Source organism: Aquila chrysaetos, chromosome 14, assembly GCF_900496995.4.
Source record: "Aquila chrysaetos chrysaetos chromosome 14, bAquChr1.4, whole genome shotgun sequence".
In the NCBI taxonomy this organism is placed as follows: domain Eukaryota; kingdom Metazoa; phylum Chordata; class Aves; order Accipitriformes; family Accipitridae; genus Aquila; species Aquila chrysaetos.
In genome coordinates, this window is record NC_044017.1 from 21,693,409 (window position 1) to 21,710,076 (window position 16,668).

At 37.1% G+C, this 16,668-nt stretch overlaps 1 protein-coding gene across 5 annotated transcripts in view; it reads left to right on the forward strand.

Moving 5' to 3' along the window:
• PCDH9 (protocadherin 9) overlaps positions 1-16,668 on the forward strand; it is a 696,978-nt gene that overhangs the window by 176,671 nt on the left and 503,639 nt on the right. Inside the window, exon 3 of one of the 5 annotated variants that reach the window (XM_030036367.2) lies at positions 4,687-6,137. The exons of the other annotated variants lie outside the window; for them this stretch is intronic. Coding sequence (XP_029892227.1) covers positions 4,687-4,707 — 21 coding nt within the window. The 3' untranslated portion in view covers positions 4,708-6,137. Of the gene's footprint in view, positions 1-4,686; positions 6,138-16,668 lie in introns of those variants that run through there. 5 annotated transcript variants of the gene reach the window in all.

Here is a 16,668-nt window from a genome sequence, read left to right on the forward strand (position 1 = left end):
TGATAAGATGTTCTGCTACTTCTTTCACAATATGAAATATCAAGAAAGAAGCTAACTTAAAACTAAGTAGTTGTTAGTAAAAATAAACCGGCCAAATTATGGCTGGAAATACAGTATTTATGCAGAATTAGGGTGTATTTTTTGCATTTGTGTAGTGTCGTGGTTTAACCCCAGGCAGCAACTAAGCACCACGCAGCCGCTCACTCACTCCCCCCCCACCCAGTGGGATGGGGGAGAAAATTGGGAAAAAAAGTAAAACTCATGGGTTGAGATAAGAACGGTTTAATAGAACAGAAAAGAAGAAACGAATAATGATAATGATAACACTAATAAAATGACAACAGCAATAATAAAAGGATTGGAATGTACAAATGATGCGCAGTGTAATTGCTCACCACCCACCGATCAACACCCAGCTAGTCCCCGAGCGGTGATTCCCCGCCCCCACTCCCCCCAGTTTATGTACTAGACATGACGTCACATGTTATGGAATACCCCTTTGCCCAGTTTGGGTCAGCTGTCCTGGCTGTGTCCTGTGCCAACTTCTTGTGCCCCTCCAGCCTTCTTGCTGGTTGGGCATGAGCAGCTGAAAAATCCTTGACTTAGTCTAAACACTACTTAGCAACAACTGAAAACATCAGTGTGTTATCAACATTTTTCACATACTGAACTCAAAACATAGCACCATACCAGCCACTAGGAAGACCGTTAACTCTATCCCAACTGAAACTAGGACATGTAGTACTTAATAAGAAGAAATACAATACACTTTTTTCCCAGTAGGTGGCTTTCAAATTAAAGGTATTTCATTGTTTCATGATTGTGGAATTGTTATCAATGAGAATTAAGTCTTAATAAAAATTTAAAAGGTGAAGAACAATACACACACCAATTATCTTGAGCTCATGTTCGTAAATACTCATAGGCTGGAAACAGCTCTCACTCCTGTGAGACCAGCAGTATTTATACATTTTATTACCGTACGTAATAGAATATCCATTTCTTCTAGGCTTTTAAAATTAAATTCCTCATTGTTGCTAACCAGCTCCTCCTCTTTTGCTATTGAACGTTGTACTATAGTAGCTTATTTATGCCAGAGCGTGTTCAGTGCATGTCCTGTGGACTGGATTCAGCCTAAAACCAGTCTTGCAGACTAACTGTAAACCCTCAGACATATCTAAACCATATGGTGAGTGCAATGTGGATGTCTCAAAAGACAGCGCTGACACAAATATGTAATCCATATGGTGCTTTGTAGCGTTGTGCAGGGTATACCAGCTCAAGATGGGAAAGGCAGAACATAAACTTTTTGTGCTGCTTTAATCATAGGACCATGTCTGATTAGCGAGGCATGCATCTGAAAGTTGAGAAAAATAAACGGTACCAAAGCAGAGGCAATTCATAGAATCATAGAACAGCCCAGCTTGGAAGGGACCTCAAAAGATCATCTGGTCCAGCCTTTCATGGGAAAGGGAGCCTTGATGAGATTATCTAGCACCCTGTCCAATTGCATCTCGAAAACCTCCAGTGGTGGAAGCTGTTGGGGAAAGAGAGGAGATAAAGCACACCACACCTTTCTTTGTAGTAGCTAGTCACATCTTAGCTCAATTGGAGCTGCCCGTCTTCTCTCAAGTATTATCCCATGGTCAGGTATCTTCGCAGTCTCTCTGCAGCGTCCATCTCGTGAGCAGTCTGAATTCAGCTTCTCTTCAAGGCAGCTGCAGCCCTCCAGCATTTTGTTCAGCCAGCCAGCCCTACAACAGCAGCTGCTCTGTGTGCCCTCACCCCCAATCTCTTCACTTACTTTCTAGTTACCCTCAAACCTCCACAGAACTTACCAGGTTTTGCGCTGAACAGGTGTCAGATGAAAGCAACAGTAGCAGTTAATTGAACCTCTTTAAAGGTACCAGTATGGTTTATCTCCCTGCTATCTAGTTTAATAGCTTCTGTTGAATGAGGTCTCTGACAAGCCGGTTGAATCTGAATCTTTGAAGATTGTAGGTGGTTTCAATGACATATAATTAAATTGCCTTTTACTATAATACCAATAATAATAAATAGACTACTACCATTTTCCTCCAAAAGCTTTAACAGATACTTAGAATACTTAAAGGTTTTTTCTCCCCCTGCCCCCCTCCTCCCCCTCCCAGCTTTGAGAATGTAATGAAATTAATAACAGTGGAAGGAAGAATTATTTGAGAATACTGTTCAAAATCAATGATCCTGCTTCTACTAAGTATCTTTCACACTCTCTTTTTGATTCAGTTTTCAGTTAACAAATCTGACTTGAGGAAAAGCTCTTTTATGCTTGTGCCTATCATTATTTACTTTCCCTGAAAGTAAAGGAAAGAACTAGGGAACGAAAAGTTAATGAATTAGAAAAGAAATAGTTTAAGAACAAAAGGGGGAAGAAGAATACCTTATCTCTCTGAGCAGCAAGACAGGCAGAAAGGAGAAAATAATGTGGTAATGAAACTGTGGAGAATAGGAAGCATAGGAAGCAAAGAGTCTCTTGTTTGGAGACATTGCGTGTGTCTTCCAGCTGCAGGATGTGAAGCAAGATGTCAATAGCATAGCTGGAGGTTAAGGTAGGGCTTGAAGACAATTGGCACACATGCAATCAATTGTATACCTGCCACAGCAAAAAAGTATTTGGTTCTGCAGCTAGAAATTTCACAGTTGCTCCAAACACATGCACAGTGCTATACAGCTTATGGCAATGGTTGTACTAATTGAGAATGGGTGACAAAGCCAGCCAGCTAACTGGAATAGAGCGGAGTGGAATACAATAGAGCATCGGACAATTATTCTGCAAAAGGGAAGACCAAAGTCCTAATACTAGGATTTCATAGGAGATACTAAGATACTAGGGTAGTACTAGGATAATAGTTAATTGATCAGAATAGTGATTCAGTCTCTGTCCAAGGCTGCCCATTTTCTCAAGAGAAAATGCAGACAAAACAAGCAGAGCAAAGAACAAAATAATCAAATAGCCAGAGATGGGAAAATCCACTTCCAGGGAACTTTTCTCCAAATTCTTTTTGAAAGTATTGTCTTTTAAATCATGAAAAATGGCACATAACCTCTCTTTCAAAACTTTTTAACGGTTAGTCTGCGTAAGATTCCTAAGAATATCAAGAGTTGTAAGTGCCAACTCCTTCTTTGAATCTTGGTAAGGTCTTGACATCAGTGACATCCTGTGGCATGGAGTTCCATAATCTAATTATGTGCTGCGTTAAAAAGTATGTCCTTTTATCAGATATGGAGCTGCTGCTTTTCACTTTCACTTAGTGTCCTTTTGTTCTTGAATTATGAGATGCAGGACTACAGAAGCTCCTGATCTATTTTCTCTTTGCCACTTACCATTTTTATACTTTCATCATATCCCTCCTTATTCATCTTTTTTTCTAAGGTTAACAATTCCATTTTTTTTCAGTCTTTTCATATGAAGGCTTCTCTATATGCCTAATTATCGCAATCGCTCTTCTCTGAATACCTTCTAATTCAGTAATATCTTTTTTGTGATGGGGTGACCAGTACTTCACACTATTCCAGAGGAGGGAAAATTATTGATTCATATAATGACATTATATTTTCTTTCTTATTCCCCAACTCATTTCTTATGCATCTTAACATTTTACTTGCTTTTTTGACTGCAGCTGCACGTTGAGCAGGGCTCTTCATTGAGCTGTCTGCAGTGAGGCCCTGGTGTTTTTCCTAAGGTGGTGCTCTTAATTGAGATCTCTGGTAAAGTGAATGATTTGCTACAGCTTATTTTTTACTACCAATATGCATTACTTTGCATTTAAATATATTATTTTCACCTCTTTTAAGATGGCCCATCCATCTAGCTTGGTCAGTTACCTCTGAAGTTTCCTGTCTTCGTCAGACTTGGTAAAGAGGATTTTTTTGCATTATCTGCAAATTTTGCCACATTGCTGTTCACTCATTTTTTTGACATTAATTAATATACTTTGAACACCTGGTCCTCGTATGATGTCGTGAAGCACCCTGCCCTTAACTTTTTGCTATAATGAAGATAGACAATATATATGCCTTTTTTTATCTTTGAGAAGAGTTTTGCTTCGTTTTGCATCCTATCCCAAAATGATTTAGTCTCTGACTGAGATGGGAGACCAAGTTAGTCTCTTGAGAGGAACATTGTTCTTGCCACATTCATTCAGTTACTTTAACAAGGTTAAGGGCCGGATACCTTCACAAGTACAGCTAAATCTTTGAGAGACAACTATGCTCTTTGTGACCACAAGTATGGAAATTAAGGACAGAGGATGGAAAAGTAGTTAATTAATTCAGTATGTTGCGCAGATGCATTCAAAATTAAGATGGGAGCAAGCTTTTGACATAGCAGTTCTTAACGCTTTCTTGTTGATAATCCTAAAAACCAGGAATATAATTAGTCTAAATAGACAGGAGTACGAGTCTACTTCTTACACCTAAGACTTCGTGTGAAAATAAGGAAAAAAAGGAAATGAGTGGTAAGGTCTAGGCAGCTGTTCATTTTCCAGACTTTCTTTCAAAATCTGATATGAACCGAGATATTTTAAGATTTGGAATCCCCAAAGTTCTTGTGGAGAAGGGGAAAGGCAAACTTATTTTGAGGCTTTGTATGTCCTGACATCCCCTAGGCCTGCTTATTTCCTGGTATCTCTCTCTCTTTCTCTCAAGTGTTCCCCATCCTCTCCCTGAGAGAGTCTATGTCTGCTTCATCAACCCTGACTGCCTACAGTATGCAACAGACTCCACCACCTTTCTTCACAAAGAAGATTGCTTGCACAGAGGAAGGCTCCTCAGACTGCTTGGGACACCTTGCACAGATGCATGCCACTGCCTTGAATTCAGAACGGACACTAAAAGAGATCCTGAACATACTGGTGGAAATGTGATCACTCACCTGCAACTCAGACCCTACCTGTTTGGTAAAGGAACTCTAAGGACAACTAGAACTTCTCGTGATATTGCCAAAGTTTTATCTGAAGGAAATAACATTATTTTCCATACCATAGTCCACCCAACCCTACACCAAACTATTTTGGGTGGAATGGAGGTTGACAACAGGTATCAAGTCTTTATTTTCTGAACGAGCCTATGAAACTGCTAGTAACCTCTCTGCAATAGTACTGGAGCCTAATAAGATTTGACGGCAGAACATGGAATATAATCTATGGCTATCTGTGGACCAATTATACATACATATATATATGCACAAATATACATCTTTGTGTGTGTATGAGTATATATACTATATATATTCTTTTTCCTTGCACAAGCTATTTTGGTACAGTCAAATGTAGGATGCTGAATCATAAGAGAGTAACAGTAAAACTTGACACCGTGACCTTTTTTTTCATGCGTAGCAACACAAAAATTATCAATATAGCACAATCAAAAATATAAATACAGTTTCTTATTTGAAGGAAGAATAGGAAGAAAACTTGGTGCTCTTCACTTAATTTTGGAAGGTTCTAAAATACCACAGTGCTTGTGCAGCATAAGAAAGTGACAGGGATAGAACATAAATTGCACAGTCACACCTATTAAAGAACATAATGTTATATTAATGATGCTTTTGCATCAAATATAAGAACAGAAACTGTACTGCGTGTCATTTAGTTAATTTAGAGGGAAAAAAAAATGTATACCAAAAAAATGAGCTCACTGCAGTGAACAACTAAAAGCTGAATGCTCTTCACAATGTATTTGCAAAATAAGCAGCAACCTAATAAAAAGTTATGTAAGTCTTTACAGTTTGCCAGCCAAACCTAAGAAAATTACTTAATGTTAAGTGATTGAAAGCTGAGTTTTGCAGAAACAACGCATATGGAAAACAGTGAGAATACTGTGCCTGCTGCTGGCTTCATACTGAAAATATCCATGCTTTGCTTTTGCTGTGGGTTAATGTATCTCTTGAAATGTGTGTGTATTCAGATAGTATTAAGAGATAAATATATGCCTTTCTAATGGTGCACTGCCATTTGGGTGAATAGCACGGAATACTTTTCAACATTTCTAGGAGGCTGTCACTCATTAAATGAAGCCTGTAGCCCACTATTTTTCATGTAAACCCACCATGATAAAATGTATCAATAAATAAGCATTAAAACACTGTCTGAAATAAATCCGTATCCTGGTAATATTCCAGCACAGAATTGGCACATTTTTTTTCAGGATTTTTTTTTCTCTTTTCCTTTTCTTTGTCTCTAGAACCTTTATCAAAATTAATGTGAACACAGAAAAGATTTACCAGTGCTTTTCAGGCAGGCTTCTTGGTTCTCTCCTTTCCTTAAAAGGCTGTGCATCCACCTATGTTCCCCAGATTTTAGTAGGGTATCGGAACCCATAAAAGATGCTGCATTTTTCAAATGAAATGTTTTAATACCTTCCCTCCCTCCATCCTGTTAGTCCCTGGTAATGACTTCTTCTTGGGGAGTGGTATCAATGCTTATAATTTTAGTGTACAAGATAATAAGTGAAGCAACACAGTGGGAATAGGCTGTGAAGGATTATATTGGCTAACATCTTTTGTTTGGAAGGTCCTGTCTGATATCCTTAAACCTGTGAAAAGAAACCCATCAGCTTCTCGTCATGGTAGTTACTGTAACTATTGGGAGCAGGCTTGTGTTGTACTTTTAGTACCTCTGCATTTCAAGTTCATATAAACCCTAAAATCATTATGATTTTTTTTTTTCTTTAGGCTAAGCAAACTAATAGAATTATGAGGCACAAAAGGTAACCTTTCTGAATTTTAGCTCCTTTTTTTTTTTTTCTTTCTTGACATTCACAGCTATAAAAAAATTTTCTGTGTAAGATCCTTACTCAGCTATCCTACACTTAATCAAGAACTGGGACAAGGTATTGTTGCTGCCCTTACTGGCGATTTTCCACATATATACAATCATAGAGGCATAAACACATGCAATTGTTCTTTTCAGTTCTTAAAAATTCACTTAAAAGTAAAAACTGTATCAGTAAAAATCAATAGGAATTTTGTTTTTTACTTCAGTGGAACTCAGATTTCATCCAAATGTGACAAAGGTATAGTTGAAAAGCTGTTCTTTATGAACACTCTGAAATCACTTGTGATTTCACTTTTTTTTTGTGATGGCACTCTATTTCTCTAAGACATTGATTTTTTCCTGACACTTTTAATTATACTTGTCTATGTAAGACAAACTGTGATCCTCAAACCATCCAGTCAAAACTCTCAGAGCAGAATTATATATGGTTCCCAGAAGGAAACAGCTGAAAACACTAAAGCTATATGGACAGATACATTAATTATTACATTAACTTCAAATATTTTTTTTTTATACCAATTCCACTTTGAGAAATGGAGAATCTATCAAATCAAGTATTTGACAGGTAATGTACAAAATCTCATGCCATTTATCTGTTAAAGAAAATACTCTCCTAGCTGAATCTTACTAAAAGAAATTTCTGTGTCTTCACGCTAACAAACACAATTTCACAAGATACTTAGGTCTTGCCTATGCACAAGATGTGCATACCCTATTCATCCATATTAATTTTTGTTTTAAGTATATTAGTGTATTGTTAGCAACATGTGAACATCAGCAGATGTGAATGTCGTTCATCCCTAGAGTGGATTGCCTTTTGAAAACATAACTATCAGAGTGCTTCCTTTGAATTTTTCTAATTGATATGGAACCCAGGGCTGAATCGGTGGAAATATTTAATCTTTTCTTACCAAAATTAAATCTAGTATTGCAAATTCTTGTGATATATTCCCAAACTCTTACTGACCATTCATTGTAAAAGCATATCAAACAAGAGCGTCATTAAAATTCAAGATGTTCTATTCTGAAGATTTAAATGTTGTATTATCTTTGTAATTTTGTAAAAAGGATGCTAACCTATGAATAATATCTTTATTTTAAAGGTGACTCTTTCGTGTGTAACTTAATAGAAATTAACTGCCTTGTCATTTAATAGCAATGGTAACTGTCATAGCTTCACTCTCTAATTTGTTTTTTGTTGTTCATCTGGGTTTTGTTTAATTTCAGATCTCACTGATTTTGAACAGTGAAATCAGATTGGCCTTTAATTTTTAGGTTCCATTTCATATTCCATTGAGCAGGTATAACACAGTGCCACTCATGCAATAGTAAGTTAGGGCTACAGGAGGGGGAAAAAAAAAACCCCACCACAAAACAGCAAAGTACTTCATGTTTGTACTTTCTTTTTCCTTAAAATGTAAAAACATATCAAGTCAACTAACTTCTTTTTATAACTTCAGAAGTATATGTATATTCAAGGTACTGGAATTTTTTGTCCCAGACTTATTTTAGGAAAGCAATTTAAAGACTTAGAGTACAGCCAGAAGTGTTGATGATAGTGTCAATGTTACATCATAGTGCTATTGTACAATACATTTTTTCTCACCAAAAGAAAAAAAAAAAAGCCACAGTACTTAATTTACAAAGAAGGCAACTGATAAACATTTTAATCCTGTGCCTAACCGTAAAAGAAGAATTTTAATGAAGCAGTAGTTAGTTTGCATACAAACATCTCTGAACTGCCTTGTAAATTTTAGCCAAATGTTTGAATTTTGTCCGTAACACTGAGAAATGTGATGTTTAAAATAGGGTACGTTATATAAGTTCTTCCTACCTCCCAGGAATTGGTAAACCCAAGGAAGTAGCCCTGTCATGACTGTCAGTCTGTATGCCCTTATATAGATTCAATTTAAAATGCTTTTTGTACTTAAAACCTGTTTGGACAGATCTTGCATCTTTCCATATCCTTGTGGTTCTCCTTAGATAGTCAATTCCTAGTAATTACTGTGGTGGAAAGCAGATCTGATTAGGAAGGAAAAACAATGTTATTTTGGGTACAACTAATTCCACTAATTTTAATTAAATTTTTGATAAATAGGAATTAATAGTAATTGCTAGATATACATTTTTTGTAAATCTAAAGAACCATGGATAGAAATGCCTTACTTCTTTCAAAATCATTCTTCGTATGCCTGTGTCAGCTAAACATTTTCCTGGACACTTAAAATAGATTTGTGATATTTATATTATATAGTCTATGGGATCACCAACATGTCTGCTATTAATGGAACTTCCAAGATAAAGCTTAATGTTATAATTCCATAGTCTTTTCCCTACTGTTAGTACACAGTTAGTTATGTTATAATTCCATAGTCTTTTCCCTGCTGTTAGTACACAGCATAGCACACTGCGTTTTTATGCTGTGGACAGTCCATATTCAACTATATATGGTCTTCATCTTGCCTCTGTAAGTTTTGTTTAAAGTACATGCATTCATTTTGCAATTGAGACGACAGAAAAAAAATTACTCGCTTCTTTTTCTGTCTCTCATCACCTTATCATATGTAACATTTTTTAACTAAATAAATTGATAGTTGATATGTATGTTGATCAAGACTTTTCTTACGGCTTGGTTGAAGAGGAGGCTTTCAGAAGTTGATCTTGAATATCTGGCTTGCAGCTCTCAATATGTTGAATTAGGATGCATAATTTATGGCTGACATAATTAGTTGTGATACATGGAAACAAGTAGTTTTAACATTAGATCCTGATACAAGAGGAACTTAGTAAATTCTTAGATCACTTAATTTGTGTGAGAGAGATGATAAACTAAAAATCAACGACGTACCAGGAAATCATTCAGACATTTACAGTATAAGCCTTTCTGTGTCCCAAGAGATCAAAAGAAAAGTATGTGAGTGGTGCACTTACCTGCTTCTCATCTTGAGACTTACCAAGGTAGTTGTCAGTGGAAGATCTGTGTTGAGCCAATCAGGAATCCCGTGTTAAGCAAAATGTATGATCTTTGTCCCCGTGGTAACAGGTGTGTTTAGCACAACACAAAATGTGTTGCTCTAATCATTGCTCTAATTGGCACCTTTGTTGACAGTCTCAGAAGAAAGGTCAAGACGTGGTTAGGCATGGGACTGATGTACTGTCTTACCCACAGCTGCAGCCTCCTTGGCTGCATGCTGCAATTTATTGAGCAGCCATGTGCTTTTTAAATTCTACTAATGTTTTAGAAAATTCCATGGGTAAATACCATATGCATTTAATCTTTTTATTTCCTCTTTTTCTTTTATGCTTTCCTACAGATAGTGTGCTTACTGTGTTAAATTTAGGTGAGAGAAAATGAAAGTGAGGTGCTAAGCTAGTGAAAAAATATCTGCAACCCAAACACTTCATAAATTCACTTACTGTTGACAGGCAGTGTTTTATACAGTGGAATATTAACACCACCTAGGCCAAGCTACTTTGGGTATTTGAAGAAAGTACATATTAGAACACCTAAGTTTAAAAATGACTATTCCATATATAGTCATATTCTATGAGGTAGGCACTCGTAGAGGGTGATTCAAAGCCCTAAATTAGTTGACTAAAGTTAGACAGTGTGAATACCTCCCACAGTAGCAATATGTTGCAGAGGGACAGAAAGGAGACAAGTGAAGGGAGAAAGGGAGGAACAGAGTGATAAGGACTATAAATGAAGTAAGTCTACAGTGAACTTTAGAAACTGTTAGAAATGAGTGTAAGTTTTTTGACAAAAGGAAGATCAGTTTGGTTGGTATAGCACATACTCCAAACTGAGTAGCATCTTCACAGGTAACTGTAACAATAGTATAGGTATGACACCTTCAACTGTGAATATCCATACATACATTTATTATATCTGTATTACAATTGTTCCTGGAGTCCCCAGCCAATACTGGAGGACTAAAGTACATTTATAAATAATTCCTGCTTCAAAGAGCTTGCAAGAAAAATAGGACTCATAGGCAAAGAATAGGAAGGCAAAGGAGAGAAAGAAGAATGAAATTACCTGCCCAAAGTCACCAAGGATAATAATTCTTTCTTACTATAACATGGACTATCATCTATAATCCCCACGATTTCCATGTTTGAAAGCATTTATAATACACACAACTTTGGGGAATTCATTTGTTTAAAAAATATTTGCCTTTAGTAAAAGAGCAAGTATTTATACTCACAAGTAATGGTACCACAGTAAACAGTTGTATTTATGTGCATAAGGGTTGGGTACAGCTCTTGAAAGCGTAGTCCTTTCACAGTATTTATGGCTCTTCTGTTTTTGATTAAAATAATTCATTTGGGTTGTAGGCACCTTTTTAAGGAGAAATCAAGAATTCTGCATTCATCTGTCTAAATTTATTAGCTCATTAGTCACTGTACAAGTGGATGGCAAAGCTCAATTTTTCATCCTCAAAACCAAAGGTTACTAAAGGACAGACATCCTACATGTCACAGACTTTTGATTTTTTAATTTGTATTTAACATCCATTTAGATGTCTTTTTGGCATTTAATGGGATTGCCAAGGAGCTTTCTAGTCATGCATGGACATATATGCACACACAAAGTAATGCTTTGTATCTGTTCATTTACCTATCTACCTATCCATCTGTTATCTTCTGTTAAAATTGGTAGAGCCATTATTTCACTTGCTGTTCTCTTTGATGGACTTTCCTTTGCTGACTCACTGTAAATTGGCTCAATTGATAAAGTTTTGAAAGTCCATAACTTTAGTTTTGGAAAAGCTAATATGTGAGTCATAGGTTGTAGATTCAGGGTTTCCCATTTCTAAGTACTGATAGTACAGATAGTCTGATATCAATCTGTATCTAGTGGCCACTTTTACAGAAGTACACTATATTGGAGTAGAGCAATACCTTCCTGACAGTATGTGGGTTTCCTAAATTGCATCATATTTTAGATCTGGGTTTAGGTTTGGCCTGGGCCAGCTGTTGTAGACATAATGGTACTGTATATATTATATTGTGGATGAAACTCAGCATCTATGCCAGTTACTGTAAGTCTGTTTGATCTTATTGGACAGAAGGCTTCAGCTGGATACCTGTTTACTAGCAGAGAAGTGCAAATTTCAGCTTGCATTCTTTTATTTGATAACAGGCAAGAAAAATATTTAGGCAAGTTATCTTCTGCCTGAAAATACTGAAATAAATTTATATGGCCATTTATCCTATTCAAGGATATGTGATCTTTTCGTTGGCTACAGAAAAGGCACAGGCTGTATTTGATATCCAATGGCTATAGTTTTCTTTAGACAGGCTCATGAATTTTGCTTATTAATAGAGAGAAAGTGAACTAACCCATGTTGCAGTGTCACATATTTAGCAACGAGAGCTTTATAACTACTGAATATTGAGATTTTTACCGTTCTACAAAAAGCTCTAAATGTTAAAACACTAGAAAAAGATCGATTTACCTATTATTGTAACTATCACTTTATAGTCCTCCCCCTGCCTAACTTCCCATACTTTTTTGTCATTTTAATAGAGAGAATATTCAGATATATTGGATTGAGTGTGTATCCTTGGGTAACAACTGCTTCACTCAGTCACTATTTTCTTTGTTCTGGAGTAGAGAGATAAGCCCTTTAATTCCAGCACTATCAAACTTCTCTTCATATATATCTGTAGCATTGGACACATTAGCCCTGCAAATGTCCAAGTCAGGGAGCACGTTCCTAACAGGATGCATATTTCATATTTCGGCAGCAGCAGGACATCTGCCATATTCCTCTTCTCAGTGTCCTGGTAATCCTGGAAAGGAAATCAGGGCACACGGACTGGGCAGAAGATGGAGTCATGTTCCAAGAGGGTAAGTTTAGATGCAGCTGGAACATTTTGAGCTACTTAAGCTGTGCTTGATTTTCTGCTCTCTTATAACATGTACTAAACATATTTATTTGCTTGCTTATGTACACACTTACTCTTGCTTAAAAGTGTTAACATTTTTTATATGCCTGAGTTACAAAGCAGTGTACCTCAAAAATGCAGTCAAAATGCAGTAGTTTCTTAGAAAGTACTACAGCAACCAGTTTCCCTTAGTAGCTGAAACTGTGTCTAAAAGAATTTCTGTGGAAAGAACTTCCTTTAAAACTGAGTCTATCTTCTTTCCCACCAGCAAAGAAAGGTGATTTGGTAATGAAGTATAAAGAAGAAAACTTCTTGTGAAAGGAAAGTGGCCATTGTAAAAAAAACCAAAACCAAAAAGGTGTTTACCTGTTACCAGAATAATTAAAAACTGGTTGTGCTTTAACCCCGGCAGGCAGCTCAGCCCCACACAGCCACTTGCTCACTCCCCTACAGCAGGATGGGGGAGGGAATCAGAAGAGTAAAAGTGCAAAAACTCATGGGTTGAGATGAAGACAGTTTAGGTAAAGCAAAAGCTGCTTATGCAAGCAAAGCAAAAGAAGGAATTCATTCACCACTTCCCATTGGCAGGCAGGTGTTTAGCTGTTTCCAGGAAAGCAGGGCTCCATCATGCCTGACGGTTACTTGGGAAGACAAATGCCATCACTCTGAACTTCCCCCCCTTCCTTCTTCTTCCCCAGCTTTACATGCTGAGCATGACGTCGTATGGTGTGGGATATCCCTTGGGTCAGCTGGGGTCAGCTGTCCCGGCTGTGTCCCCTCCCAACTCCTTGTGCCCCCCCCCAGCCTGCTCGCTGGTGGGGTGGGCTGAGAAGCTGAAAAGGCCTTGGCTCTGGGTAAGCACTGCTCAGCAATAGCTAAAACTCTGGTGTGTTATCAACATTGTTTTGGTCATAAATCCAAAACATAACACCATACAGGCTACTATGAAGAAAATTAACTCTATCCCAGCCACAACCAGTACAAAACTAAACTTCAGGATATTATTAATCTTATTTATTTGTTGAACCCTGTGTATTCTTCATATAAATATATACTGCATAATACTTTCAAAACCGGCTTCCTTTCTTGGATCCAGTCCTGTACACTTCAGGAAAGCCCACTAATGTCTAAGTTGTTATCCTTACAGAATGAAACAGAAAAAAGGACATTTTTGTTTCATACCTTTTCCTTCTCATTTTGAATACAAATATAAAATTTTCTTATACATAGGCAGTTTCTGTTATAAACTGTGACTACTCATCTGAGGTTATAATATATTTCCTTGGGTCAGCTAAAGACAGATAGGATTAAATATAGTGTAGTTCGACTTTGGGTTTTTGTCATTTTTACTGGTAGCAAGTTCATCCCACTGCTCATGTTTCCATGCAACCCTATGTCTATGTGAAATCACATTTCATTTTTTGATGAATAAAGTCCTTCTAATTTCCTCTCACATCAGCTGTAGGACTCATAAGCGGGGTGGAAAGTGTCATGTAGTTAGATCAAGATTATAATATATTTAGAACTTACAAGCACAATCGTGTGCTTTGTTTTGTTACTCACTTTCCTTTATATTGCTTAGATGCTGGGAATTTGCTTCCTGACTTTTTGGAAGAATGCCAGGCTCAAAGGAAGTTTCAGGGTCCTCTTCCTTTTTACCTTCTTGTTCAGATGCTCTTGTGCATTCAGCAGGAGGATGCCAGCTGCATGAATTCAAGAAGCGCAGACTGCAGGAGAAGACGTTTTTAGCATAACTCACTGCTCTCTGTGGTTTTGCGTGTTGCTTATTGGAACCTGTTGTTCTTATGCTGGCTAACACTGTAACATGTGTGGCAATGTGAGATGGATAACTATTGAACACTGACATTTTACAATTCTGGGAAAAAAGCATGCTAAGTATTTTTTTTAATTATTCGACAGTGGGGGGAAGGAGACTTTTCAGGCAGTTTTAACAGTCATTTACAATCATTTAGTTTAGTGTCTGTGGAAATATATAGTACAGCTCGATTATGCTGTGAAAGCCTTTCACTGCTTGAGTGGTAGTGTTGAGCTGTCCTGCTCTATGTAAGCCAAATGTTTTTGAAATGGAGTTGCTTGTGGAAATCTTAGGATGTCTCTGGAGGGATGTGCCAGGGCAGGGGCATATTGGTTTTGACTAAGGAACTTGTAACCATTTTTCCTAGCCAAATTATATATTACTAATGACAGCAGTTCTACAGGGAAACACAAGTAAAGGTGCTGTAGATAACTGCAGAGGAGGGAGAGAATATATCATCTCCCTGCCTTTTGTTTTCAAAGTCTAGCCTTAGAAAATTAAAGGACAGGAGAAAAATAAATTATTAATACCGCTCATGAAATTTTAAATGTACAAACATATCCTGAAATATAGTAGCAGAAGGGTGATAAACCCACACCCTTTCCACTTTTTTTCAGTAGTGGACATGTTCGTGCAACAGCACTCAAGCACAGCTTCTTACTGCAGGTGCTCTTCCCATTTTGGGAGTTCACTGCCCTTGTTTTGTTAGCCTCAGCATTTTGAAAGTGGTGGCTCACCCGCAGTGCTTGCAAATGTATCACTGTCCATGCTGCCTTTGCTCTTTGTATTTACTGGTGTCTTATGCTTCAGGGTTTCTGATGCCCTTGAGAAGCTGTGACCATTTTTTACATCTGAAAGAGTGCCAATTCATTTATTAAGACAGAGTCTGTGAGGCCTGGATAAATTTATTCTATCTAACATTTAATAAAACATTAAATTAAAAATGTGACTTACGCTGTGACATACTCAGCATTACCCTTCCAAGGTTTATATTTGAGTGTTGCAGGGCCCCACTCTCCAGAAGGTAACATGCTATCAATCCAGCTCTGAGGTGACAAGGCCACTGATGTTTTCCTGTGGTGGTTGTTTAATAATTAATTTTTCATTGCTGGTGTGTTCAATAAATAGATTGCAACATTTAAGACCAGTTTAATAGGTTTATAGGTTCCTTATAAATTCCAATAATGATAATAGTTAATAAGAGAATAATGAATTTGCACTCAAAGATCTCAAGATCAATCAAGCAAATTAAATCTGGCCTACGCCTAAGCTGTGGCTGCTAGGGTGGGGGTTTTTTTGTTTGTTTTGGGTTTGTTTTACTATAAAATGTACCCTGTGTGGATAAGCCTATCTGCTGATTTGTTGAATTTCTTAGTGTTTCACTTGTCATATTAATTTAAATCTTTAATCTGAGGACGTGGCAGGCATATGAAGTGGCGCATTAAATCAATATTATGTTGCAGACAATGTCTCTGAAGAGGTTGCCATTGTGTAGGGGAATGCAATAATAGGAATAATAAAAAGAAATTGCATTTTGATCTTTCCACATATGTTATTACAATGCTGTTCACCCATTTTAAAAAACATAGAGCTCTGCTTGTAAAGGCAATCCCTTGCACAGTGCTTTGTCACCTACTCAAAATGCAAAGTAAAAAAAAAAAAAAGAGTCCAGATGGGGAAGTCTTGTCAGTTACTATTAGGATTCGAGAGCATCAGCCCTACGAAGAGGGAGTCTGTTGCTTAACAGGCGTTTCCTTGGCATTTAAAATAGATGGTTGTTGGTCTCCTTAGAGTTCCTGATAGTCAGAGATAACCTCATTAAGAAAGTTAATAAAGGAGGAAGGTACATTTGGTTTATCTACTTGCTTTATGTCTCATCCAGGGCCTGATTTTCCACTTCTTTTCAAACTTTTCTATATAATCACTTGAACTGGGGTGATTCTGTGGTTTCACAGCCATCTCCACAGCTCTTTATTATTGCGCACACAGTACACTGGAAAGGGATTCAAAGCACTGTTATTCATTCCTGGCTCTGAAACTATCTTACTGAGCATCCATTCTCTTCATTATCTGTTTTCTACATCTGTAAAACATGAATTAAGCTGATGACCTCAGTAAGATGTTTGGATTAAAAATGCTGGA